The sequence below is a fragment of the Bos grunniens genome, chromosome 15 (assembly GCF_055505025.1).
Source record: "Bos grunniens cultivar Pamir isolate PY7600 chromosome 15, Bosgru_T2T1.0, whole genome shotgun sequence".
NCBI lineage: Eukaryota > Metazoa > Chordata > Mammalia > Artiodactyla > Bovidae > Bos > Bos grunniens.
Genome location: NC_141179.1, coordinates 36,149,427 through 36,175,905, shown reverse-complemented (window position 1 = coordinate 36,175,905; position 26,479 = coordinate 36,149,427). Strand labels below are relative to the sequence as shown.

The following is a 26,479-nucleotide window of genomic DNA, read 5'->3' as shown; positions in this document are numbered from 1 at the left end:
AGTAGCAGCAGAGCTGCGTTTAAACTCTGGCTTGTCCGACTTCAGAGACTAAACCCTAGGAGGAGACAGTACCTAAGGCAAAAGAAATCGATATAGTAGGAAGTGGCTTGGATACTGGTTGCTTGCACATCATTTATCACATCCCATCAAGTCATTTCCCCTTCCTCTGTCCACAGCCCTAACGTCGCTTAGGAATGCACTCCTACCTCACTCTCAGTCCCTATAGTCAGGTTCTAGAAGTGAAGCATGTATCTCAGGCCTGTGTCAGTCAGCACGTGCACTCCCAGGCCATGGTAGGTGACTTGGGGAATCACTGTGACCTAAGCCGGTCTGATCAGAAGAGATCTCAGAGCTTTTGGGTAAGACTCCGGTTCTTTCCTACTGGACTTAACTCAAATGACCTAAGTCTGGGGCTACTGCAGCTATCTAGCCACCAGACCCCAGATCTGCCAGGGACTGCTACACGGAGTTCAGGAATGAATCCAGCCCAGTGGGGGGAGAGATGATGTGCAACGATACTGTCTGAGCCTTGACCACAGCTGTTTTCTAAAGCTGTAGTTATCCTGAACTTTTCAGTGCCGTGGATCAATAAACTCCTCCCCTTTTAAGATAAATTTGCATTTTGTTACCTGTAATAAGAAGCCCTACCATACCACATTCATAAAGAAAGAATCTGCCTATGTGAATAAGAATAGAACCATTTGGGTGAGAATCAAGGAGGGAAAGAAGGAAAAGCTACTGTTGGAACCGCCCACGGAACAGAGCTGGAGGTTTCCAGAGCAGATCACCAACGTGGAGGAGAGGCAAGATGTAGTCTTACATGATGAATACGTCTCACTAACTAAATGTTTGAACATCTTATTCAGAAAAATAGAACATTTAATAAGTCTGAATTCCCTTGGCTGACAGTTTCATCTCTCAGAAAATTAAGAGGAAATGCTACTCTGGTTTTACTGAGTCAGAAGGTAGAACAAGTTTTGTTTATGTTTCTTTAAACAGGGAAGAAACCTTGGGCAAAGATGACCATGGGATTTCAAGAGTTTATTATGAGCATAGCAAGAACACATTTTAAAAGTTCAGAAAAAAGCCAGAGATAATAAAATGGCCTGAGATCTGTAAGGCAGCCCAGTGGAGAAGGGAAGGAGCCTCTCTGAAAGCAAAATCTGAGAGTTAATTACAAAATCCTCTTGTAGGAAAAAGTAAAAAAAAGAAAAAAAAAAACAAAAAACCCTAACCTTAGCTAGCAAATTCATCCTAAACAGTTCAGGCAGACATCATTTATCAATCACAGCACATTTTCCTCATTCTCAAGTTATCTTTGAGTGCCCAAGTGCCCAAGTCAGGCACAAGACAACTGGGCAAAGCTGGGCCACAAGAATGAACCTGTCTGACATTGCTGGTGGAAACAAACCAGTGTAACAGCACAGGAAGCATTCAGAGCTCCCATTATGAGAAATGCATCAAGCACAAACCCAGTGGAATGGGCCCACGGGAATGACTGCAAGCGGTAAAGTCTAGAAAGAACGGAGATTTGTTTACTTAAAGCAAAGCAAAATAAAACAAAACTTTCTATTTTCTAAGAATTAAAATAAAGGAGGGGAGAACTTAAAAAAAATAATAATAATAAGAGATATCGCTGCTTGGGAAGATGACCACACTACAAATAAAGTTGAATTCTTCAACTTCTGAATTTATTTCCATATCTTCATCAAGGTGAGTGACCTCACCATGAATAAGAGAACAACCTTGGTTCAGAGAGATCAAAAGACCAAGATGGCAAGGAAGATGGGAAAAGTCCAGCTGTCAGAACCCCAGGGCCCGAAGGGAACTCAAAGATGGGCTCTAGAAACCTTTCAGACCATCTCTGAGGAATCCAAGAGAACACAGAAAATGCCAGAATGTTACAGACTGACAAACAGTATCCTGACTTTGAAAAGAGGGGGAAAGCAGATTCTCTTAAATAACACAACTGAGAGCCTACAACCAACCCCTGCAAGAGGCCAAGCAGCAGTCCCAACTGGGCCGATTTTAACACGTGGAGGAAAGGAAGCATCGAAGAAAAGCAAGGAACTCACTAGGAAATGCAGAGAATAGGTACCAGCAATTCACTGCAGAGGAATACAAGTGACCAATAAATATAAAAGATCCCCACCACCATGAAAACACACATTAAAATAAACAGATACCACTTACCTACACAGCAGCTCAGCAAAAGCGAAAGACTGATAATATCAACGGTTGGCAAAGATGTGGAGAAATGAGCACTCTCACTAGTGGAACATATTAATACAACTTACTTTAAAGGACAGTTTGGCCGTATTGGTTACAATTTAAGAGGCACTGTATATTGACCCAACAATCTGAAAGCCTCACACGTGCAGAGGCTTGTACAAAGCTTTTCATTACACAACTGTGCTGAAAAAGGGAGCACAAAATGAACTACCCAACATGGGGCACATGCTTAACTACACTATGGTACATTAGCATTATGAAATACCATACAACAGTCAAAAATAAAGTCAGCCCATATACACTCATACAGAACGACTTTCAAGATCAATATTATTCATGGTATTAAAAAAGCACAAAAAAACCCTCTATATTTCTACAAGAGCATATATGCACATAAATGAACAGAAAATAGTTTAAAGAGATCCCTGGTAACCTGGTAACAGAGGTAACACTGGGAAGGTGACTAAGGATATTTTTCTTATTGCGTGTGTGTCGCATGGAGGAAGACTTCCCTGGTGGTCCAGTGGCTGAAACTCCACATTCCCAATGCAGGCGACCCAGGTTTGAGGCAACTAGGGATTCACATGCAGCAACTAAAGATTCCACGCGCCGCAACTAAGACTCAGCACAACCCAAATAAATAGTTTTTGATGAACAACAAAGACAAGGGAACAGTGAGCTTCTGGGACCAGACTGTGCACTAGGAGTAAGTCGTGTCGAACCTGCCCATTGCCTTCTCCTGGGGTGAAGGTGGAAGTGCCACTGTCACTGAGCAGACTGCCTGCAGGCTAATGGCACAGACTTTCGATTCATTATCGTGCACACAACAGAAGAATTCAGGCTGGATGACTCTGCTAGGAAGAGAGGCAAACCTGACTGAATGCCTATAGGCAAGAACCACTGATGCAGGGCCCATGGGATAACTGCCAGGACAGTCTTTGTTCTTGTCCTTCCAACATATTCATTCATTCTTTCAGTTTCTCACTTACTCACTCGATACATATTTGAGAGCTTACTATGTGTCAGGTGTGCAGAAGATTCAAAGACGATAGCCCCTTGAAGCCTAGGATACTGAAAAGTAGACAGAAAAAACCCGGCACAACAAACGCTCAACTTAGGCGCTACGGAAATTCCAAGAGCAGAACCTGACCCCTACCTTGCCTCTTGAGGGAGGCTACTAATTATATCAAAGATCTGTTAGTCTCAGGAAAGAGAATATGAAGCTAGGGAGTACCACTAATACCCCAAATCGCAAAAAATTGAGTTGGAAAGGTGGACAAAATAAAACCACTCATTTGCAATCACTGAGAATCCGGTCTTCAGGTTGCTGGAGGACACTACTCTTACAAGGCCTAAGAGACCTTTGTCAAAGAGGCCTCCAAACAGAGCAAGATGTCCAGCGAAGAAGGGGGTTCATGTCAGGTGAGGACTGGCTAAAGGCACCCCGACTTTTCCAGGGCTACCCAACCTTCTCCAAGCAACTGACCACTCATGTTCCTTGTCTGCATGCTCTCAGGGAATCACCCACAGTCAACAGACTCAAGAGCCTCCAGATCCCTGATGGTACCCTGGTTGGCCCACTTGAGAGAAGAGGCAGCTGAAAGACAGTGCCCACATCAGCTCCCAACAGCAAGGTGGTGGGCCGTCGGTGACACATTTCCAGTTTCAAGATCTTTCCTGTTTGTCCTCTCCCTCCTCCGCAGACGTTGCCCCAAGGTTGTCCTTTCAGCCACACACAAGAGGAGAAAGACTGAGAAACACACGACCAGGTTCCAAGGCCGGGCATCCCAGCCTTTTCGGTCATTTCACCCTTCCAGTCCTTCCCATTTCTCTGCTTAATGAGGCCAGTGGCCTCGATAATTCCCAGGGGACCTCTCAGCTCTGCCGGCAGTATGTGTTGGCTTTGTAAGCATTCTCCTCCAGGAAGAAGTCACCATTTAAAATTCCAAGAGAGGGCAATGCTTAACAGGAGTGAGTGGACGGTGGAATCTGGGTCCCCCTCCCACACAGGCAGCGCTCTGGCAGGGACCCTCCACGGGGACTGACCTCTTCAGTGACGATCGAGACAGCACCTGCGCAGCCTGGTTCATGGCCCGGACCCAAGCATTCATGTCCTCCTGGGTGTCGGCGCTGAAGTAGTAGGTCCTCATGCCGGACTGCTCGGCCTGAGAGCTATTATAGATGAGAGCCCGCATCCCGGTGTGCACAGCCTGGAGACAGAAGACGGAGACCCAGGTCAGAGAGGCTAGTGTGCGTTTCATTTCCAGGAGCAAAAACCAAGAGATGCCCCAGGCCAGTTCTCCCCACTTCCAGACTGAAAGCCCACGCACCACCCAGCTGATTTCCACAGATGGAAAAAAAAGGCTGGGTTCCCGTTCCTTGACACAGACAGGCCCAGCAACAGCTGTGTCTGCTCCCCACAGCGAAAGCCCTGCAGCTGTACCTGTTTCCTGCTTATCTTACTCCCACTTATGGAAGGGTACACAGTCAATTCAAGGCTTATGTGAGAAAGATTTTTAAAATTAAAAAAAAACAACAACAACAACAAAACACCTCATTCCAAAGCAGCAGACTCTTGGGAATCCCTGTCTCAGTTCTTCTGAAGCACCTGATGACTGGAATTGATTCAAAACAGCTGCTCAATAGCAGATAGCTTGGTGCAGATATTCACTGCGCTTCCCTGCTTGGCATGAAATGTGATATGTGCCCATCAAGGAAGCTGCTCTTCTGGCTCTCCAAAGAGGTACTACAAAGTCTGACCAAGCAGTCTAACACCTGACTGAGGACGCTGGCATACCTACTATGTGTCAGGAAGCCTCCAGGTGCTCTCATATGTTCTATAGGTACCAGGAACGACCCCTGAAAAGCAACTGGGATGGACCATGAAGAGGTAACACCAGTTTTCCCCTTTGGGCTCTGATAAGCAGGGTCTTTTAAATTTGCAAGGAAAAAGCTCACCAAATCCACAGACCAAGATGATGCGGAAAGAGAAAGATTTACGGAGTGCCTTCTATGTATCTTCTGGGTACCTCCGTGCCTTTATCTCATTTTAATCCCAATAGCCTTGAAATGTAGGAACATTCAGAATCCCTTTTATAGATATGGCAAGTAAAGCTCTGAGAAGTGACTTTCCTGGATTTCCAAGCCTAGTCACAGATTCTCACAGCACTTATTACACTCTTGTTTATCATCTCTCTCTTCCTTGCAGAATATAAACTTGATGAGAGCAGGGATTCTGTCTATTTTGTTCACTACTGTATCCCCAGGAACAGTGCCTGGCACACAGTAGGTGCCCAATAAATATTTTTTTGATTGACTGAAAAGCTGGAGCCAGGATTCTAGACACTCACCTAGGAATGTCTATCCAGACATTCCAGACATGTCTCCCAGGGTCTATCCAGAAATGAGTCTGATATAGCTCGCTGATCTAATAACCCAGATCTACAATGACAGGCAGATACCATGCAAGGATCAGTCAGAGAAAGCAAAATGAGAGAAGTGGAAACATGTCTAGAAAATGACATGTTTCTGAGATCACCAGTGGTCATGGATGAAACCTCAGACATGAACTATAAGCATTCACTTCTCCTCTCACACTAACAACCATGTCCAAAAATGATATTAAATATAAGTCTGCTTGTGACACTCACAGATCTGAATCCATCCACCCAGTGCCAAGGGAGTCCAGGCAAACCTGGCTTGCAACTAAGGGTTCCTACAGTGGCCAGAGCAAATCTGATTTCCTTTCTTGCATGATAAGGACTCACTCACTGTTGTAGGAAGGATCCCTCCTTTTCAGCAAGGTGGAGATGTGGCAATAAGAAGAGAACTAGAAGGGGCTTATGCATGTTTTACCGTGAACTGGCAGAAATTCTTAGAAAAGCTCCCTTGGACAATGACCCATAAGATCTTTGACACCCGCTTCCCAGACTTTCTGCCCAGCCACAGGGGGTTCTGGGGCAGGTATCCACTTGAGTAAGTTAGTGGGATTCATTGAACTATCACTGACTTACAGAGGACTAAACATGAGACACAAGCTGAACCAACCTTAACTTGGGAAGCATAAGGAGTGTCACTGACCACAGCTCCTACACAAATGCAGCTCCATGTGATCTGTTTAAAGAACACGACCAGCCCCGTCTACCCTGGCAAAACTAGCTGATGGCTAGTTTCCCTGGAGAAAGCTCTGGATGGGTAATCAACCATTTATGGGGCAGTGATGCCAGAGCTGTGGATGTTCAAACAGAAGTACCAAACCCGCCCAGAGGACTTAGGGGAGGCTTCCTGGAGAAGGTAGGCCCTGAACAGATGCCTAAAAGACAAGTAAGAGTTCAGAAAGGGCATTCGAGGTTGTGACTGAAGCTCAAGCAAAGGCCTATGGGCAAGAAATGGAGGAAAGGCATATGAAGAAGGTGTGCTAAAACGTGGCTGGAGAGATAAGCCAGACCTTCTAAACCAAAACTGGGCTCTATCCTGAAGGCAATGGGCAGCCACAGAAGGGTATATGGTGGGAGCATTCTTGAACAGACGTGTAACTGAGGAACAGTGTGGAGGACGGGCTGAAGGCTACAGAGGAGCTCGAGGGCTGAAGCAATGATGGCCAACACTCACTGAGTGCTCACTACGTGCCAGGCATCATTCCAGTGCCTAGTAAGTTAGTTACCACGGGGTGGGGGGTGATGGCAGGCATCATTCCAGTGCCTAGTAAGTTAGTTACCACGGGGTGGGGGGTGATGGCAGGCCAGACAGAATAGTGACAGTGGTAGGGGAGAGATGGATCTCAGAGATAGAGAAAGCACAACATTGAAAGGAGAAAAGAGAGCAGCTCCTTCCTGTTCTTTTCTTATCCTGTTAATCCCTAGGCTCGTGCAGACAAAGGCAAGGACTGTGTCTTTTCACTGCTGTATCCCTAGCATCTATATCCTGCCAAGTAGAACAACAGAGCACAACAGAAGTTTGCTGAGTATACATAAGTAAAACACCATGACTTTTGGCTGGCCTTCAGCCAGAATCTAAAGCAGAGAATCTTAACCTTTTTTCTGGCATCTTTTTGATGACTTGGTGAATTCTATGAACTCTTCCTAGAAGGTGTTTTAGTGCACAAATAAGATAAAGGAAATACACTATATTAAAACATAGTTACCAAAATATTTTTAAATGTTGCAATATAGTGATACAGGTGCTTCCTTAATAATGTACCACATAACAAGTCTAGTAGCACATGTAATAATTATTGTAATTTCGAAGTGGTGAAGAGCATAAACAGTATTTCGAGATATCTGCAACAACTATAAGGTGATATGAAAACATCTCTGGTTTCTATTGGTGATCAAAGGCATGGGTGCTGTCAATACCGACTGTTGTCTGCTTTCTCAATCAAAGGAGATGTTACGCATTAAAATAGGAAAGACATGATTTACCCATGAAGAAGTTTAAAAAAGAAAGATGTTATTTACCTACTGACACTTATGGGTCTGTGGGCCTCAGACCTTAGTCTTGAGGGAAGGAGAACAGCTCAAAGGGAAGCAGTAAAGACGCTTTCCCCCACTGGCTGCGTGGGGATGGTTTTTGCCCCAGACCCTGGATCTGAGGGGCCAAGCTTGCTCAGAGGTGACCAGCAGGCCAAGGGAGGCTGTGCCTCCAGTAGGCACTCTGCGGGGAGATGCCCCAGATGAGCCAGCAGGGCACGAGGCCTGCTGGTGGGGGGAGGGGGAGGTGGGGGAGCAATGGCACCTAAAGGCCACGGAGAGTCCTGCTGGCTCGTCCCGCAGACCCAGCGGTGCGGATAGCCTTGCTGGCTCGTCCCACAGACCCAGCGGAGCCGCAGGGCGCATCCAGCTCAATGCCTGGGGCTGCCAGGCTAGGAGTGCAGTTAGAAAAGACAAATGAGAGAGGAACACATAACCCTCTAGGGTCTGCCTATCTGCCACTGCAGATGCTCTGAACAATCTCAGGCAGGGTGTCCTAGCAACAGTCAGAGAACTGCAGTTCTGGAAACTGAGAAATGACATCAGAGGCAAGCATAGGCCCAGGACATAAAACACTGCACACTCCTCGGTAGCCCACGAACGTGGACTCTGAGCTGCCCCAGGCCCACCCTGAAAGAATGACACTGCAACCCAAAGAGAAGGGACCTCTTCCACACTCCGGAAACCAGTCCTCTCTGGAGAACCAGCTGAACATCACCAGTGCTGCTGGTAGTGGCTTTTCTTTCCTCTCAGACCCTGAAGACCCCAATCAGCCCCAAAAATGGGCATGCCTTCTGTCTCCCAGACAAAATATTTAGGGAACACACTCGGTGAAGTCTTATTTCTTTTAAAAAGGACAGAATGTGACAGCACATAAAAGATGTTTTCCTCAAATCTATTTTTCACACCTCCCAATGAAGTGTTAAGATGAAATATATATAGTTATTATAATCTGTTACTTTGAAGATATTCCAAATGCCCCCCCGCCCCAAATCATATATAACAGCGTCATCCCAATTGTTTGCTCAGTAGCAACACTCAATCCTAGAAAGGAAGGTTTTCTAAGGAAGGCGTTCGGCTGCAAAAGACTAGTTTGAAACCCAGGGAACAAAATGTTTTCAGAGCCAACAATGAGCAGGAGAGGCTCTGAACTATTTAATAGATCACTAGTACTAAAATAACAATCACCATTCATTGAAACCATCTCCTGCCTCCTGCAATGGGTGTGCAGATGACCAGAGTAAGATGTGGGAGAAAAGCAGAGAGGAAGAGAGAAAAATCGTCTTCCCTCCCTCCACTGCACGTGAAAGGGCACAGAGCCCAGGGCGGAGGTCTGCCTCCATTGTCTTCCAGCTCTGGGACTGTGGTAAGCTTCTTCAGCTCCCCAATCCTCATTCTCCTAATCTATAAAACGAAGCTAATCATACTAACCCCCCAGGCTCCCCACAAGCATCAAATGAGGTAATGCGGATAACAGTAGTTCTCAGTCACAAAAGGTTTTACAGGAATAAGGCGATACCACAGCATGCAATGAAGCAAAGGAGGATCCAGGATCTTCAACCCACAGCAACTCTGGAGACACTGGGGATAGCGACAGTGGTTAAGAAAGCAGGAGACCCTGTCGCAGAAATACAGCAGTGACAGGAAAAGAGAGGTCTAAATACTTAAGCAAGGCTGAGGGACTCAAAAGCTCTGACACAAATGAAAGCACCTGTGATGGGATATTATTCTTGCTTAAAGAATTTATAATTTTATTAACATGAGTCTGAAACACTCAACTTCTTAATTTCTTTCCCCTCCCAGTCCCAACAAAAACAACTGCTTCTGTGAAGCCATTTCTGGGAACACAATGCATCTTAGGGGCTTTCCAGGTGGCGCAATGGTAAAGAAGCCACCTACCAAAGCAGGAGATGCAGGTTCAACCCCTAGGTCAGGAAGATCCCCTGGAGAGAAATGGCAACCCACTCCAGTATTCTTACCTGGAAAGTCCCATGGACAGAGGAGCCTGGCAGGCTACAGCCCATGGGCTAACAAACGAGTTGGACGCGATTCAGTGACTAAACAACAACAACATTTCCTAGGATGGCACTGCTGCGCTAAAGGAGAGGGACAGTACCTTAAAGGAATACTTGCGACTTATACGATCCTCAGGGGCCACCGGTGAGATCACGTAGCTGGGCAGAGGGATGCTCCCAAGGACCACTTCTTCTCGGCTGTCTTTGAATGGAAGAACACATCAGGATAACCTCCTGTGGCACCCTCCTTAGGATGGCCCATCCCACAACCCTAGTTCAGTGCTTCTTCTCTCTCCCAGGATGACTGCGATCATGGGTGATCCATTCAGGTGCTCTGGGGACCACTGTGCTGGTGCTGGGACTACATGGGTGAGTCAGACAGTGCCCTGTCCCTGAGGATGGGGGCACACAGGTCAACACGCTCAGTCCCACCTGCTAACTCCTGAAATACAGCGCATACCACGCACTGTGGGAAAAGAGCCCAGAGCGGCACACAGCCTGGGGAAGGGAAGAAGGCTTCGGAAGGTGCTATTTAAAGTTCTGTGAAGGGTGGGGAAGGGATTCTGGGTGGTACACTCCTCATGGGCAAAGTTAGAGCCGGTGGGAAATATCATACTTTCTACATCTATTCTCTTCCTCCCCCAAACCATCTTTGTTACCAGAGGTAACTTCCTAATGACAAGCTGGTCCCTCTGCTCTCCCACACAAGGTACTTGCTGACTGTTCACTGGATACAGAAGGAAACCTGACTTCCTCTGTCTGGAGTCACAGCCCTTTTGCATTTTGGCCCTTAGCCATCTCCTGAGCCTTATCCCCTAGTGTGTGCTGCATGCAAGACTCGCTCTAGCCTTGAAGGCCTATCATTCCACCTTCCTCTGCTTCTAGAACTTAAGTCAAGCTGCTTCTTCTGCGTGAATGCCCATCTTCCCCCAAACATGGGCAAAGCTCTACCCATCCTAAAAAGCTCAACTCATACCCTATCTCTTCTAAGGAGCCTGCCCAAGTTATCTACGATGGAATTAACTTCTTGCTTCCCTTGCACTGCTTAAGCACTTTGGATGCCTTCCAAAGCACCTGTCACAGCCTAGTCTTGTCTTATAATTAGGCTATCTCTTCCTCCATATTTTGAGCCTTACTTTCCTCTCACCTTTTCACAGCCCTTAACTCTATGTACTAGGGCTTCACAAATATTCATACGGCCAATTTTATTCACCAGCTGCCCATCCAGTAACAGGGCATAAATCCAGATAATAGGTTACAAAATACAATGCTTCACCTATACTTCTTTTCCCTCCAGATTGCATCAAAGGTGTGCCTATGCCCCAAGTGGGGCAGAAGTTGGAAAAACTCCAGATCTTAAGACCCTAATAGAAGGCAAACCAGATTCTATTATTTTTAGCTCGACAAATGGCACTTCCGGTGCTGGGACTGATAAAAATGAAGTCACCAACCATTCACATATGTAAAAGTGAACACTTTGGCAGGTTAACAGGTTATTAATTAGCTCGGGCCACTGGTCCAAACACTGGATTTGAGAAGACCAACTTTTGTATCCTCTCACCACCCCCTCGGGCACAAAGAGCCCTGGGTGGCCTGAACCTCAGCTCACCTTTATAGTAAAACAAGCAATAATCAGCAAGCACAAACCACCTCCTTTTCCACAGCCTCATCCCGGAACTGTCCTGCAAAGCAAAGAAAACTAATCAGGGCAATATCTGAGCATACTGCTCCCCCTCCTTAGTTATGTACAACCTGATTCTGGAACCAAGATTTGCCCATATTCACGCTTTCTTTCCATAAATTAATAAATTTTTATTGCATAGCCTTTCTTTGAATAGGACATTAAAATTTAAATCCAGTGACGGTTTATCCCCAGGAAGTTCTGTTTCCTGCAAACAGTCTAATATATCATAAGCATCCTACTGTTAGAAAGGAAGACAAGAATTCAAAAACAGTTCTTCCAGTAAGAAATCAGCTTTTAACAAAAAGTTATGTATTCCTTCATTCATTCATTCAATATGCTATAAAATGTCTTCATTTGTACTGATTAGAAAATTGATTTAGCACAGCACAGGGAACTCTACTCAGTACTCTGTAATGGCCTATATGGAAAAGAACTTAAAACAAAAGAGCGGATATATGTATAACTGGTTCACTCTGCTGTACACCTGAAACTAACACAACATTATACATCAACTGTACTCCAATAAAAATCAAAAAAAGAAAGAAAATTGATTTACATAGTATGTGACAAAGAATTTAAGTTAGCTTATTAATCAGTGAGGCAAAATTCTCATTTGACTAAGTTATCTACCGTAAGGGACTAGTTATGCTGTGTTTTCCTTCCGTTCAACAGAAAAAGACCTGGATTTTCTTGAACTAAACTGTCTCATAACAAGACTCTGCCTCTACTCATCTAAAATGTAAATCATTCCATTTATTTTAAAAAAAATTTTAGGTGACTATGAAAATTTTTTAAATATGGCTAGGGTCAGACTTTATTTTGGGGGCCTCCAAAATCACTGCAGATGGTGACTGCAGCCATGAAATTAAAAGATGATTGCTCCGAAGGAAAGTTATGACCAACCTAGATAGCATATTCAAAAGCAGAGACATTATTTTGCCAAAAAAGGTCCGTCTAGTCAAGCCTATGGTTTTTCCAGTGGTCATGAATGGATGTGAGAGTTGGACTGTGAAGAAAGCTGAGTGCTGAAGAATTGATGCTTTTGAACTGTGGTGTTGGAGAAGACTCTTGAGAGTCCCTTGGACTGCAAGGAGATCCAACCAGTCCATTCTAAAGGAGATCAGCCCTGGGTGTTCTTTGGAAGGACTGATGCTAAAAGCTGAAACTCCAGTACTTTGGCCACCTCATGTGAAGAGTTGACTCATTGGAAAAGACTCTGATGCTGGGAGGGATTGGGGGCAGGAGGAGAAGGGGACGACAGAGGATGAGATGGCATCACTGACTCGATGCACGTGAGTTTGGGTGAACTCCAGCAGTTGGTGATGGACAGGGAGGCCTGGCGTGCTGCAATTCATGGGGTCTCAAAGAGGAGGACACGACTGAGCGACTGAAGTGAGTGAGTGAGGGTAGGAAAATAGTAGTTTTAGGGTCACTTTTCTCCCAAACCTAGGAAAATTCCAGAGCCACTTTTAGCTATTCAAATTGTCTTCCTTCTGCAAAACTTTTTGACAGGCTTAAATTTAAAAAATTTTTTATCCATCCTCCATTTACTTAAGTGTTAAAAACTTGCTAAGCTCCTGTATTTCTTGGTTTTATCTTCTGCATTAACTAGGTGACCTCTAAAGTCTTGGCATACGATATTTGCTTTGTTTGAAAAGCTCTTCTCCACCTTTATATATCTGCTTCAAATGTCACTTCCTCCAGGAAGCCTTTCAGGACTCCCACAAGGACAGTGACACTTTCTCTACTGGGTGTCCACAGCATCTACACAGACCTTACACCTACAGCACAGCCCAGGGGCCCAGGGGCCTGGGCAAGGGGGTGTCTGCTGGGGAGAAGGATTATCTATAATCCCTTCCGCCTCACCCCACATTTCAAAGGAGCCTTTTGTTTAACAGGGACAGGGATGCAAATGGAAGAAGTCAGAGGGTGATCCAGGTAAGAAAAGAGAATGAGAACAGAGCTGTGAGGGAAGAGGGTCTCATTAAAAGAGGATGGTGCCCAGGGGAGTATTGGTCAGAAGGGGCTGGGGAGCTGTGGGAGCTGCCGTGGGGAACGGAACTAGGGGAGAGGGATTTCAAGGGGACATTTAGGAATTTCTTCTGTGTGTTGTACAAGTTAACGCCCACCTCTGTCTTCCCATAAAGCCTTGAGTGAAAATAAACATCACTGCTCTCAGAATTTGTGTTTATCTGGATAATATGCCATGCGGGAGTCCGTGCTGGGTGATGACATGACACATGAGAGGTGTCCCTTGCAGACTATGACAGGAGGTCCTCAAGTGCAGGAACCACACGTTACTCATCCCTTTGTCGTTGCAGTGAGAACACTTAGAACATGCATTTGGTGGGTTAGTGGGGGAATGGATGGATGGATGGCAAGAAGGGAAGAAAGAAGACAGAAGGAACGTGTTCTCTGACCCTAGGACCTCACAGCCTATCCAAGTCCAGAGGACCAGAGGCAGAATAACTGGTGGTAAAGACAGAGGTGAAGGATGGACTGTCGGGGGACACAGAGCTGACAGGGTTTCTGGACTGAACAGACGTGGGAGCAGGAGAAGCTGGTGATGGTGCTGAGGTTCCTAAACCAAGTGCCTGGGAGAAGGATGGCACCACCACAACCCAGGAAAAGCAGGCTGGGGGAAAAGACAGGTAGGGGCTGAGGAGACAGTGAGTTGAGTTTGGTTGATTTGAAATCTGAGGTGTTAGGAAGCTAGATATGTGTGCAAGACAGGAGAAAAGGAAAACCTGGGATTTTTCAGGCAAATGATAACAAAGGCTCTTTAACATCAGGAAGGCAAGTGTTGGCAGAGGATTATGGCAATAAAGCTGGATGCAGGCTGATCCACCCACACTCGGGTCCGAGTCCCAGGACAGCCAATAGTACCAAGAACCAAAGCGGTTAAGTGGGTTTGGGGAAGGAAACTGCACCATTGAGTAGACGGTCCACTTACAAACAGGAAGAGCAAATCACTTAGCACGATTGGTAGAATCTGGCCTCGGACAGACTCAGAAACAAAAACCTTATTATGGGCCCATTCCCAGCTCCCAGGGGTCAGGGGAAGGAAGGAAATCAGCAAGAACTACCTCCCTGCCACCCTCCCTCCTCAGTCTCCTCACCTGCTTGTGCAGCCAGCCCCTCACCACCACTGGAACATTGGGGTTCCTCCGAATGGCCTGGTCCCTCTTCCCAAAGCTGTGGACTTTATTGCTGGACTTAATGATCTAGGAAAGAGTAGACTTAGTCTCTAGCAGCTGGGATGACTTGGGGAAGCCCCCAAAAGCACATACATGATAGAAGAGCCATAGGCTCCCTGTGCCTTCATCTGCATGGCACCGTCCTCTGATCAAAAGAACAGCGAGATGACCGAGAATGGGTGGGCGCATGGCCATAGCATCCTAATTAAAAGGGGAGTCCAAGAGCTAGCAAGCTTCCTGTCTGGGTCACAGAGAAAACAAAGGGAAAGGGATTTTTCCATCAACTTTTACCAGCAGCTGCTGGCCCCAGTATGTCCTGTGGCTTTCTGAAGCAATGCAATTTTTGGTGACAGTATTTACGAATTTCCAGATATTTACCCCCCTTTCTGGTGCTCTCCCCTTCTCCACAATACTGGTTCTCTGCCCTGCTCCTCAGTCAGTGCTTCCACAGCGTGGGCACAGACACCTCTGGGACCTCTGTCACAAATTTTACTATGCGGTCTCCAAGACACATGTGAACAGAGGTGTGGCCGTCCCAAGACACGTCAGGAAAATGAAGAATACGGCCAGGGCCCTAGATGTCAGTCCTGGTTCTGTCAGCAATCACCTCTTTTCTTGGACATGTGCCATAACCCCAACTGGCCTCAATTTCCTGATCTCTCATTTGAGGAGAATACTTACTATGTGTCTCCTTCACAAAACTGTGGTGGAACTGCTGTATTTACAATGGATAACCAACAGGGACCTGTTGTCTAGCACATGGAACTCTGCTCAATGCTACGTGGCACCCTGGATGGGAGTGCGGTTGGGGAGAGAATGGATACATGCATATTTGTGGCTGAATCCCTTCACTGTTGACCTGAAACTACCATGACACTATAATCAGCTAAACCCCAATACAAAATAAAGAGTTAAAAACCAACAAAACACTATGGGGAAGGTCAAATGCATTTCTAGCTACAAAAGGACTTGGCAAAATACAGAAGAGGGAAAGGCAAGGGCGAGTGGCCAAGAGCTCACCTTGGGGCCAGGCTTGGCCTCCACGGTGGAAGTGGTCCCCGCCGTGGACGTTTCACTGACCATGCTGGACGGTCTTTGGTTTCTCTCTTGCTTCGACATATGTGGATTTGGCCTGTGGAGAGACAGAAGAGAATCCAGTGAGTAAGTAGCCAGGCTGCGATGGGAAGTGGAGTCTGAGGTTTAGTTCAGGTTAGAACTGGTTAATGGACCTTAAACAACCCAGGACAGATCTTCTGGACACCACTTAATTCCAGACTGCAGTCAGAGGGTCACAATGTCCAGCCTACACATGCACTTCAGGGAATCAAGAGCATGGACAGGTGGGCAGGCTCCACAGCCTTACACCCCAAGGGGCCAAGTCACTGCTGCCTGCTGTCTCAAGGCCCCCTCATTTATCCTCTTACTTGGATGACTGCGTGCCCCATCAGACGGGCACACACGGTTACACTACCACTCTTCACGGCAAGAGCAATCCACATTCGTTACACACATACACACACCTCCATTTCCCTGGCTCCCAAAAAGAGCTGCTTATAATTAGTAACAAGAAATCACTCGCACACACACCCACACCCCCAGATACACAGAGAGAATCGCTTACATAAATGCCAGTGGGGCTTGCCTCCCGAAATAGACTACTCAACAAAGAGTCCTATTCTAGGGAACACTCCATTAGCCCCAAAATAGAGCCATTGGAGATATTAACCCCTTGTGCCATGTCTGGAGAGCAGGAAGAAATGAGGGATGCCTGGGTCCCCAGTGTGGATGCCCTCGATGTGTCCCCATCAGCATCCAGCGGCATCATGCTTCCCACCAAGAGGGCCAGTTATGCTTCCCACTTGCCCTGGGAAGGCTGGTACCCTGGGAGCATCATGCATAACGCATAAGAGATATCGTAGAGAACCCTTCTCACCTGCCTCTACAGAGCCCCAGCATTTGAAAGACTCTTTCAAAGCAGCAGCAGCAGAAAATGATTCCACACAATCCAGTCCCTATCCTTGAGCAGCTCAATGCTTGATTCCCAGACTTTGCTAACTCCAGGATCTGTAAGCCTTCCTCAAAGTGTAAGTGCCAGCATTCTTTGGCTGGGTGCCTGCTGCTCCGATGGGTGACAGGATCCAGACAGCTGCAGTAAACTGAGGCCTTTTGCCAGAGAAGTGGAGAAACTGATTTGGATGCCTGGGCCAGGGCCCTGAGGAGATGGAGCTGGAGGATCCAGGCGAGGCACAGCCGAGGAAGACGTGTTCTGGAAGTCCGCTCACCAGGCTCACTTTTACAGAGGTGCCAGGAGGGAAAATCCCAGTTTCCACTTTGGAGCTACACTGCTTCCTTCAAAACCACTGTTATTCAAAGGACAGTGATCCTTCCCACACCCCAAGACAGAGCCCCAACACCCTGCACCATCAGGAAGTCCTTCGCAGAAACAGCCGTGACCACCATGCTTTCTGAGCTGTCCTAGCAGCAGGACCACTGCGGCAGGCACCAGTTTTCCAAGGGGCTGGGCCAGGCTGGATGCTTGGCAGCTAGAGGTGCGAGTCCCACCAGGCAGAAAGATCACTGGCTCCTTATCAGCTCAGGCACTCACTCCAGATTCCCCGCCCACGGCCTCTGTCCCAGCCAGACTTTTGTCACTGCTCCCCACTCAGAGAATGTCGCCACACTTAGAGCCCGCACACTGCTGGCAGAGGCTGTGTGCAGCAGAGAGATAACAGCCAACGGGGGTGGGAAGGGACTCTGAGAGGCTGCCTTGTCCATCCCCTGCCTCCAGGCAGAACTATGCCTGAGACGTCTTCCTGGAACCTGGTCTTGCCTGACTTTTCAAATTCCCAGAGGTTGAGACAAGGAAAGCGAAGAGTTCTCGGCTCATCTCAGTTATGGCAGCTACATCTCTAAGCCCAAATTCAGGACACACAGTCCAACAATAAAAAAGGTTTGTTTGGGGTTTTATCAAGTTTAATTGTCTCCCATTTAAGACACTGATATGAGGGTTATTACAGAATTCTTGAGAAATACAAGAAAAAAGCTAGAAGCAAAGAAAACTGTAACCATAGTCCTATTATCCAAAGGAATATCATTCTTAATACTTGGTATATTTACTTTCTTTCCTTTGTCTTTTTTTTGCCATACCACACACATTGCACAATCTCAGTAGCCAGGGACTGAACCTGGACCACAGCAGTGAAAGCCCAGAATCCTAAACCAAAAGGATACTAGGAATCTCCCTGGTATATTTACTTTCATTCTTTGTAATATGCTTGGTTTTTTGGGGGGGTTTTTTTGGGGGGGTGCTTTTTTGTGTTTTTAGATAATTGTGTATCCTAAGTCACTTCAGTTGTGTCCAACTCTTTGCGGCCCTATGGACTGTAGCCCGCCAGGCTCCTCTGTCTATGGGATTCTCCAGGTAAGAATACTGGAGTAGGTTTCCATGCCCTCCTCCAGGGGATCTTCCTGACCCAGGGATGGAACCCATGTCTCTTATGTCTCCTGCAATGGCAGGTGGGTTCTTTACCACTAGAGCTACCTGGGAAGCCCAGATAACTGTGATCACATAGCTTTACGATTTTCCATGTTGATTTTTAAAACTTGCTGTAATCTACACATTTTTTCCTTTCTTTTAAACTCATCCATGTCATTTTAAATGACGGCATCACATTCCATCAACTAGATATGCCGCTGCTCCTCAGTGGGACAAAGAACAGACCATCTGGGTTTGTGATGGCCCAGGAATCCAGGACAGGTAGCCACTTTTGCCATTTCTGCATCTTACAATCTTGAGCTCTAACTGTAGGCATCTTCCTGTATTCTAACCCCATGTCTCCTCCCATACTAGCTTCTGGGATGCTGGCTGGCCAGGGAGCTCTCTAGCCAAAAGTGCAGGAAGAAAGAGGACCTCCCTGCAGCCTTAGGTCGGTGAGGAAAGAAGGTATGACCACCACCTAGACAGCCATGTATGAATAGATTTCAGCTGGAAAAGGACCAGTTGTGGCCCCAACACTGAACATCAGTGAGGGACACTGAGGGGTGGGTGGGCAGGGAGAAACACATGAAGAAAACCCCGTACTCCATGACTATAGAGACCTCTGCTCAGCAACATCCAGAGAAAGCAGCTTATTAGGAGACAGGACTAAAATCCAAACTAAATCCACCCCAGGGAGGGGACCGTGTTGTCTCTATAAACAGGGAGCATGTCTTCACAGGACTCCCCACTCACACAAAAGAGTCAACCTTTACCTGGCAGTTCCTGACCTGGCTCTTTGAAAGAATAAGGCGCACACAGCTACCCACTTGGCCAAGTAACAAGACCTGCATTCAGGGGATGTTCCTCTGAATCTCTTCAGAGTGTCCAATGGTCTCTTAGGTCCTCTGTCTGTGTGTATGTGTGTGTGCTAAGTCACTTCAGTTGTGTCTGACTCTTTGCAACCTATAGACTGTAGCCCTCCAGGCTCCTCTATCCATGGGATTCTCCAGGTAAGAATACTGGAGTGGGTTGCCATTCCTTCCTCCAGGGGATCTTCCCGACCCAGGGATTCAATCCACATCTCGTGTGCCTCTGGCATCAGCAGGTGGGTTTTATACCACTAGTGCCATCTAGGAAGCCCCTTAGATCCTCCAAGGTTGACTAGACTTATGACTTTCGGAAATCACTAGAAGTGATCTGGAATTTCAACTAGTAAAAAAAAAACCAAACAGTGGTCATGCTTGAGACACTATTTGATATTCAAAAATGAGGATATGATAAAAGACTCAAAAACATTTTTCTTGCATGCCTGAAAAGCTGGCTCCGATGGAAACTTCTAGAGATCTTTTACCACAATAGTCTGAGCAGTGGGAACATCAGTGGTGCATGTGTAGCCCATGCACACACAGCTCTGAGACAGCTCTGAGTGGATCCACACTCACTTGGATGTGGGCATTCTGGTTCATCTGCTTCAGCCAGTCACATCTTACAGGCATGTTCCCCACGTAAAAGTCTGACAGGGCAGACACTAACCTGTCCTCATGTCCTCTGACTGAGTTATACTCCTGACAGGTTTCACTCAAGCAGGGCCCCTTCCCCCAGAGAAGAGCCCGTGCCCCTGAGCAGAGCATCTGTGAAGGTGGTTCGGGTCCCAGCAGCTTGCCCTGAGGCATATGAGTCACAAGGATCCCGGGAGAGGAGGAAAAAAAAAAACAAAACTGCACACGCTATGGGAAGGCAGACTCCTAACGTCATTAAATCAAATCTATTAACTTAAAAGCCTGTTTGCCAGGTTTCTGTGCCATCCCGATTCCCAAAGTGCAGTGGGATGCTCTGAACAAAGACTTCTCTTTCCTTGACTTGGGCTACATGAATGCTGATTATTTTGCTGGAGGGGTGTGGGCTGAAGTTCAAAACAGTGAGCTAGGGTTTTAACTGAACTGCCTCTTCTCTGCAAAGAACAAAAGAAGATAGAACCAGACAGAAATCAGTCTGGAGAAGCCCAGGAGGAAAGTGACTTCATTCGACTCTGAACTTCCTCAGCGATGCGTCAGGTGAACCTGGGCAGGAAGTCATTTTCTCTGTCCCTCCATTTACCCACCTACAAAAGAGCTGCTTCTGCCTCCTACGTTCCCAGGAGCAAATGTGTATAACATTGACAGATGTAGTTTAAAAAAAAAAAGAAGAAGTTATAAATTCAGAAACCATTTTTTTCCTTTGGGTCTGAGTTTAGGTGAGTTTGGTCGATGGGCTCCTCAGCTGTCTCTCAGTCAACATAATGAACTGGAGCAGATCGCAGCAAGACCCCATCGCTGTTGTAATAGGTAGGTTGCCAGGCCAAGTATCACCAACCCTTAGGGACAGGTACACAAAGTCAAGCAAGTCCTGCCCAGCACCTGCTGTGTCAGGCCCATTGCTGGCATTATCTCACTTCCCCCAGCAAAGCCAGTTTCACCTTTTCCATTTTGTCAAAGAGGAAACTGAGGCTTGGAGAGATTAATGACCAGCTCAAGAGAGTAGCTGGATTCCAGAACCTGGACTCTGTCACAGAGATACCACCTGGCAAGACCCAAGGTCTGGCAGAAATAGGCCTCTGCTCTTCTCAGCCCCAAGACCAATCCCCAATCCAAGAAGATCCTGGGATGGTGGAAAAACCATAAGCCGAGAATAACAGGATCTCAACCATCCTCTGCAGCTTACTGACTCCTCCATGAGTCACACGGCTACTCTGGGCCTCAGTTTCCATTTCTGAAAAATGAGAAAAGAATTCTCATCTCAGAACGTAGTTCTGTGGACAGAAATGATGCTTTGAAAACCATGAAGCATTACATTCAATGAAAAGTACTGTTTGTGACTATTATCAGTGGAGATTCCAGAACATAAATCTCAGGTACACTTTATTATTTCCAAGGCACTCTCTCTTCAGAAGCTCAAGGTACCAAACAATTAACTTCTCAACAGGAATCATTTCCTACAAACAGACTTTTAAACACCTTATCTGGGGCTTCTCTAATGTGTAATAACCCTGTGATTAGGAGGTTGCCCTCCCATTCTTTGCCCAGAAGAAAGATAACATCGAGAGTCTTCAAGGCTATGATAGAAGGTTAGGAAACTATGGGGAATCAGGAATCTCTTACTAGGAAGACATCATTAGATGACATCTGTGCCCCATTAATTCCTAGAGAAACCGGCAACCCAATTCATGCTTTACCTGCAAGGATTCTACATGGAGAACTCAGCTAAAATTACTGGGTGCATGAGAAGAGGCACATTCACAAACAACCAGCACAACCAGCACTTTCTATGGCACTCACACCCACCAAAGGGGTTTGGGGAAAGCAATACAGAATGAAAAGCAGGAATAAAACAAAGTTCTTGTCCGAAACAGGCCGACACCTCCACACTCCCTCTTCCAAGAAAAAGAGACACTCAGACAGACTGCCAACGCTCCCTGTACACTCCCAACACCCTGGGGGAGGCTGTCTGACAGGGGTTTTCATTCAGCAACTGTGGCCTCATTACTCAACTAAGGCTTTCTGCATTCCTTCCCCTTCCTCCCCAGCTCCTCTCTGGAACACAAGCTCTAGTTCCTCACCCTACTCCGCATCACTCTGGGAGCCGGAAACCAGCCCAAACAGCACCTGGCACCCCTTACCTGGCACAGAAACAACCCAGTGAGCCTCGAAGGCTGCTCTCTCCTGCCCAGAGTCCACTTTGCCACGTGAGCCTGGTCCAGTCTTCCACTGTCCAGGCTCCACGTCTCTGTCTACAAGTGAGAACCAGACTTCGACCTCTGTTTGCCATTTCAGAGATGCTACAATTCTAACCCCAGCCTTTGGCAAGCCCTCTTCTAGTGTATCTCCTCCTCCTGGATTACCAGGCAGTCACTTTACTCACTAGAAAATAGCCTTTTCTGATGGAGATCTGGGTACTTCCAAGACTAGGAGGAGGTAAAAGAAGAGGACAAGGAGGGAAGTCACAGGAAGACAAAAATCACTGTGCAGGCAGCAGCTTCCCTTCCACACTCAGCGAAGCCACCACCGCAGCATCTCCCTCAGCACAGACAGCCACTGAATTTCCGGTGCCAGTGCCTTCCGAAACAGCAGCATCAAGAGCCAAGCCAACACCCAGATGCCCAAATGAGCTAAGGACACCATCATCACCTCTCCCCTTACCTGTGATTGTCACCAACACCGTCTCCTAGACCAGGAAGGAAAACTGAACAGTCAAGTTTCTGCTTCTGGCTTGCCAGGTGTTCCCATTTTTCCTCATTTTTCTGCTGCCATGGCAACAAAATGCAACAGGCACAGCTAGTTCAAGACTGCCTGTCTGGAGAGACAAGGTGCTGGCTATATCAGCTGCAGACAGCAACACATCAGCCTCGCAGCCCAGGGCTCAGCAGATGAGCAATAGGACAGACTCCTTGTTCGAGCTCAGAGTTGTAGGACGCCCTCTCTACCATCCTGGGCTCTCAATCTCTCACTGCAAGCTTTCACCAACTTGAAACTGCAGAAGAACGAGAAACAGCCATCTCTGGCAGCAGGAGACACTCCAACCCTAGGCATAATCAGCAAATGCCTTGGAGAGTCTTGCCCTGCCACCTGCAAAATGAACCCCCAAAGAGGTCAAAGGTCAGGAAGAGAAGATGTACCTTTAGCGAGGCAGTATCTTTTAAAGTCATATCCTCCAAACACCACTCATGAAATTCTAGGCAATTCCAACTGTTATTTTTTTCTAACACAGTCCAACGAGAAAACAAAGGGCTGCTCAAATCCCAGTGGAAGGACCAAGCTAAACTTACTCAGATGCCCAGAACGACAGGCCAGGCAATGGTCCTCTTCCTAGGTTAGGAAACTCCAAGGCGATCTTAGGGGCCTTACAGCTGGCTTCTGAGCACAGCAGCAGGCTTCTGAACTTCCAGAACGCATACTCGCTCAAGCAGGCCCCACCTCAACATCAAATGCTTGACAGAGCCTGGGATCAGTGTATACAGCCTGCTGTCAGTCAGCTGCCAGCGTCATGGCTCCGGAATGCTTCTCTCCTCTTCCCCAAGAGCTGCAGAGGCGTCTGTCAGCGGCTTCCTGGGCTTCCCAGCACCAAAGAGAGAATACTCCTGTGCACAGCACCAGCCACCAAAACCACAGCTGGGAGTTCTCTGCGCCCAGGCTTCCGCCATAGTGTATGAGGGCCCTCGGGTGTGGCTCTCTAAGCCACAAGCTCCCAAGTCAAGAAAATCACCAAAACTCAGGAAAGAGGCCTTCAGAGGAGACCAATTGATCCAGTCATTGGAAATGAGCCCTGTAAACCCTGTAAAGGCTTGAGAATGCTTTCTGGAGAAGAGACTTTGAGGGGAAGCTGGTGCCTTTCAAGCAAACATGAAGCTATTAGATCAAATTTCATTACTGCAAATACAATTACAATTAAAACCTCTAAGTAGCAGTAGCCTACTTAGCCAGCACATTAATGCCTAAGCACAGACAAGGAAGGGGAATGTCTCTCGAAGACCACTGAAATGAGAGGCAGTATGTATAGCAGTCAGAGGCATAGCATCTGGGGCTAGACTGCCTGGATTCAAATCCTAACTCTGCCACTTACTAACTGTGCAACTTCTGGCAAGACTCCTAACCTCTCTGTGCCTCAGTATCCATGATAATGATGGTATCTTCCTCAAAAGACTGTTGTGGAAACAAATACATGGAAAGCACCTAGAAAAGTACCTGATAATAAATCAAAAGGGCTCTAGGCATTACCTATAAAAAGAATAGTAATATTATTAATGGAAAAAGTCAACTCTTATCCTAAGAAGCAGAGGACTTCATTTAGTGTTAAAAATGAGATTCCAGATCTTGAAACAAGAGATGATAGAAAATCACCTCCCTTGAAAATTATGGACTAAGAGAAAATTTGCCTGCCTTTAACTTTTACTCAATGATACAATGCTTGCCTTCGGCAGCCACACAATAGGCATACCCCACTTCCTCCTGCCAGCCCTTCTTGAAGACTTCCAGTATATCCTCCTTCATCTTCTCTCCTACAGAATAAACACAGGACAGGGTTTCCAGACCCCTTACCATAATGGTCCCTCTCCTCAGGGGAATCTCAGTTGCTCAACATCCCTCTTGATATTTAGTACCCAAATCAAAGTGTTTGAAGCTTAGCATATCTTTGGGGCTCCATAAACTTGGAATGAATTAATGAAGTAGTCCACAAATATGATGATAAACGAGAACTACTCTCCCCCTTTCTCTACACATTATATTTTTATTAATACAGCCTGGGCTTATATTAGTTCTTCCAAGAGATATTTCCTATTGGCTTGGGTGTGCAGAAGTCTCCCCTGGGGGTCAGGCTGCAGGACCTGTTGACTGATACCCACGTTCCTTGAGAGTTCTAACAAAGAACTAGGTAGCATAACAGAAGAGGTAAAATGAGAAAACAAATGCTCTAGTCATGTAACAAAAGAAGCTTGTCAGTGCCAATCTCAAAAAGTCCCGCTTCTCTTAATAATATATCAGCTCTGTGGATTATTAAGTGTAGTCATTGGTGCTGACCAACAAGTATTTCTGATTCTATTCCCAGATGCCTGGTAGAAAAGCACTTCCCTGCCTCTTTGGCGTGAGGAGTGGTCACGTGACTTGCAGCCAATGAAATGTGAGTGAACTTTGGTGTGAGAAGTGGTCATTTGACTTGTTGTAGCCAATGAAATGTGAGTGAATGTGCTGGGGCACAGTTTGCCAAGTTTCCTTTTTCTTGCATTTGGCAATCATGGGAGCACAGAGATGCAGGTCCTTCAGTAAAGGTGACAGAGCTGAACCCCTCAGGTGACCTGTGATGGACATGGAGTGAAAGTGAGAAATAAACCTTAATTGCTCTAAGTCACTGAGATATTGTTTGTTGTTGCTGTTACCACAGCAGAGCCTAGGCCATCCTGACTGATTCTGTATTACTGACGCAGAAACTAGAACACTCAGAGTTCACGTCCTCTGGGTCTGCCAGATCATGGCTTTCATTTTATTTCTCTTCTCCAAGTTTCTAATCTGTAAGATGGAAAACAATCTTTTGGTGGGCATGTGCCTGGTACACCAAACAGCTCTGGTAAGCCCCACCTGCCAGCGGTCGGGAAGATGGGTTATCTGTTCACATCAGTAATGCTTTAAAGGAAGTCACCATGGAGAATTTTTTTCTTCCTACAGGAGAGAGGATCCCAAGATTACCTGACTAAAATCCAAGATTACCTAAGATTGCCACCGTAGCCCAAAGAATGATGGGTTATCTGAAGGAGACTTAAGGATGAACAGAAGAATCCAGGAGTGATTTAGGGGAGATGGGAACAGCAAGTTATCTAAGTCAGTGGTTCTCAAGCATTTACCAAAATCAGAATCACCTGCAGGCTTGTTAAAACATAGTTTACAGGGATCCCACCTCCAAAACCTCTGATTCAGTAGATGTGGAGTGGGGTTTGAGAATCTCCAACAAGTTCCCAGGTGATGCTGGTTCAGATGGCTCTAGAAGGATTCACTCCAAAAAACCAGGGTGGAGGCTCTGATAAGAGAAGTCAATGTGACCTTAACGGATCCTCTTTGGAGAAGGAAAAGAAAAGAGCCAGTTTTTCTTTTCTACCATTAATCTGAGAGCTGATATAAAGGACACAAACGGTCTCCTTGGTCTTTTTTTTTTTCTCTCACCACATATCACACTACACAACAAAATTAAGCTCCTCCAAGGGAATAAAGCAGAAATTGTATTCGTTAGCACAGTTTTTAAAAGGAATGGTTTCTGTGAAGGGAAATCATGCCTCACTCACCCTTGGGAGCTCCCCCAGGATTTACCTGGAGGTAAAGTCAAGTCTATTTCAGGAGGAAGCAATTTGGATAATTGGCTGCAATGTCCCTCTCGAACCTTATCTCCTTCACAAACCTCCACTACAAGTCAATCTTCTTGCCAAGGCTGGTCACACTTGACCCTCACACACACGCATGCTTATCTTCTCTTATCTAAATCCTGCCCCTTCCTCCACGTTAGGACCAGACACTTCAAGAAAATCTTCCCTCTCTTTAGTCACCATTACAGACAATCAATCACCAAATCCTGTCAATTTTACCTCCCAAGTAGCTCCAGAATCCACTTGGTGCTCTTCATTTTTCTCTCTAACTCACCTCATATGGAGTCCCCATGCTCTCCCCTCTTGGTCTTTGAATAACCTTGACTGGACAGATCTCAAAGGCCTTCCACGATCCCCAAGGCCTAAGCCAGGTTAGAACCCTCATTTACCAACTTCCACTGAACCCTGTGTTCCCTCTGTCCGGAATATTTGTCACATTTGTGATCTCGTGCCATTATCTTCCCTGCTCAATCGTAAGCTCTTCACAGACAGGACCACATCCGCCCTGTGTGCCGCTGTCACT

At 46.5% G+C, this 26,479-nt stretch overlaps 1 protein-coding gene across 22 annotated transcripts in view; it reads right to left on the bottom strand.

Annotated features, from left to right (window-relative positions):
* PLEKHA7 (pleckstrin homology domain containing A7) overlaps positions 1-26,479 on the bottom strand; it is a 229,154-nt gene that overhangs the window by 60,559 nt on the left and 142,116 nt on the right. For 21 of the 22 annotated variants that reach the window (XR_015142028.1, XR_015142029.1, XM_086339797.1 and 18 more), the window contains 5 exons: positions 15,617-15,728; positions 14,519-14,623; positions 11,325-11,397; positions 9,817-9,917; positions 4,279-4,442 (listed from right to left, as the gene is read on the bottom strand). Coding sequence is in view for 20 of the 22 variants with exons in the window: in XM_086339797.1 (XP_086195923.1) it covers positions 4,279-4,442; positions 9,817-9,917; positions 11,325-11,397; positions 14,519-14,623; positions 15,617-15,728 (555 nt within the window). In the remaining 2 variants the exon portion in view is untranslated. Of the gene's footprint in view, positions 1-4,278; positions 4,443-9,816; positions 9,918-11,324; positions 11,398-14,518; positions 14,624-15,616; positions 15,729-16,529; positions 16,568-26,479 lie in introns of those variants that run through there. The other variant, XM_086339801.1, reaches the window with a different exon arrangement.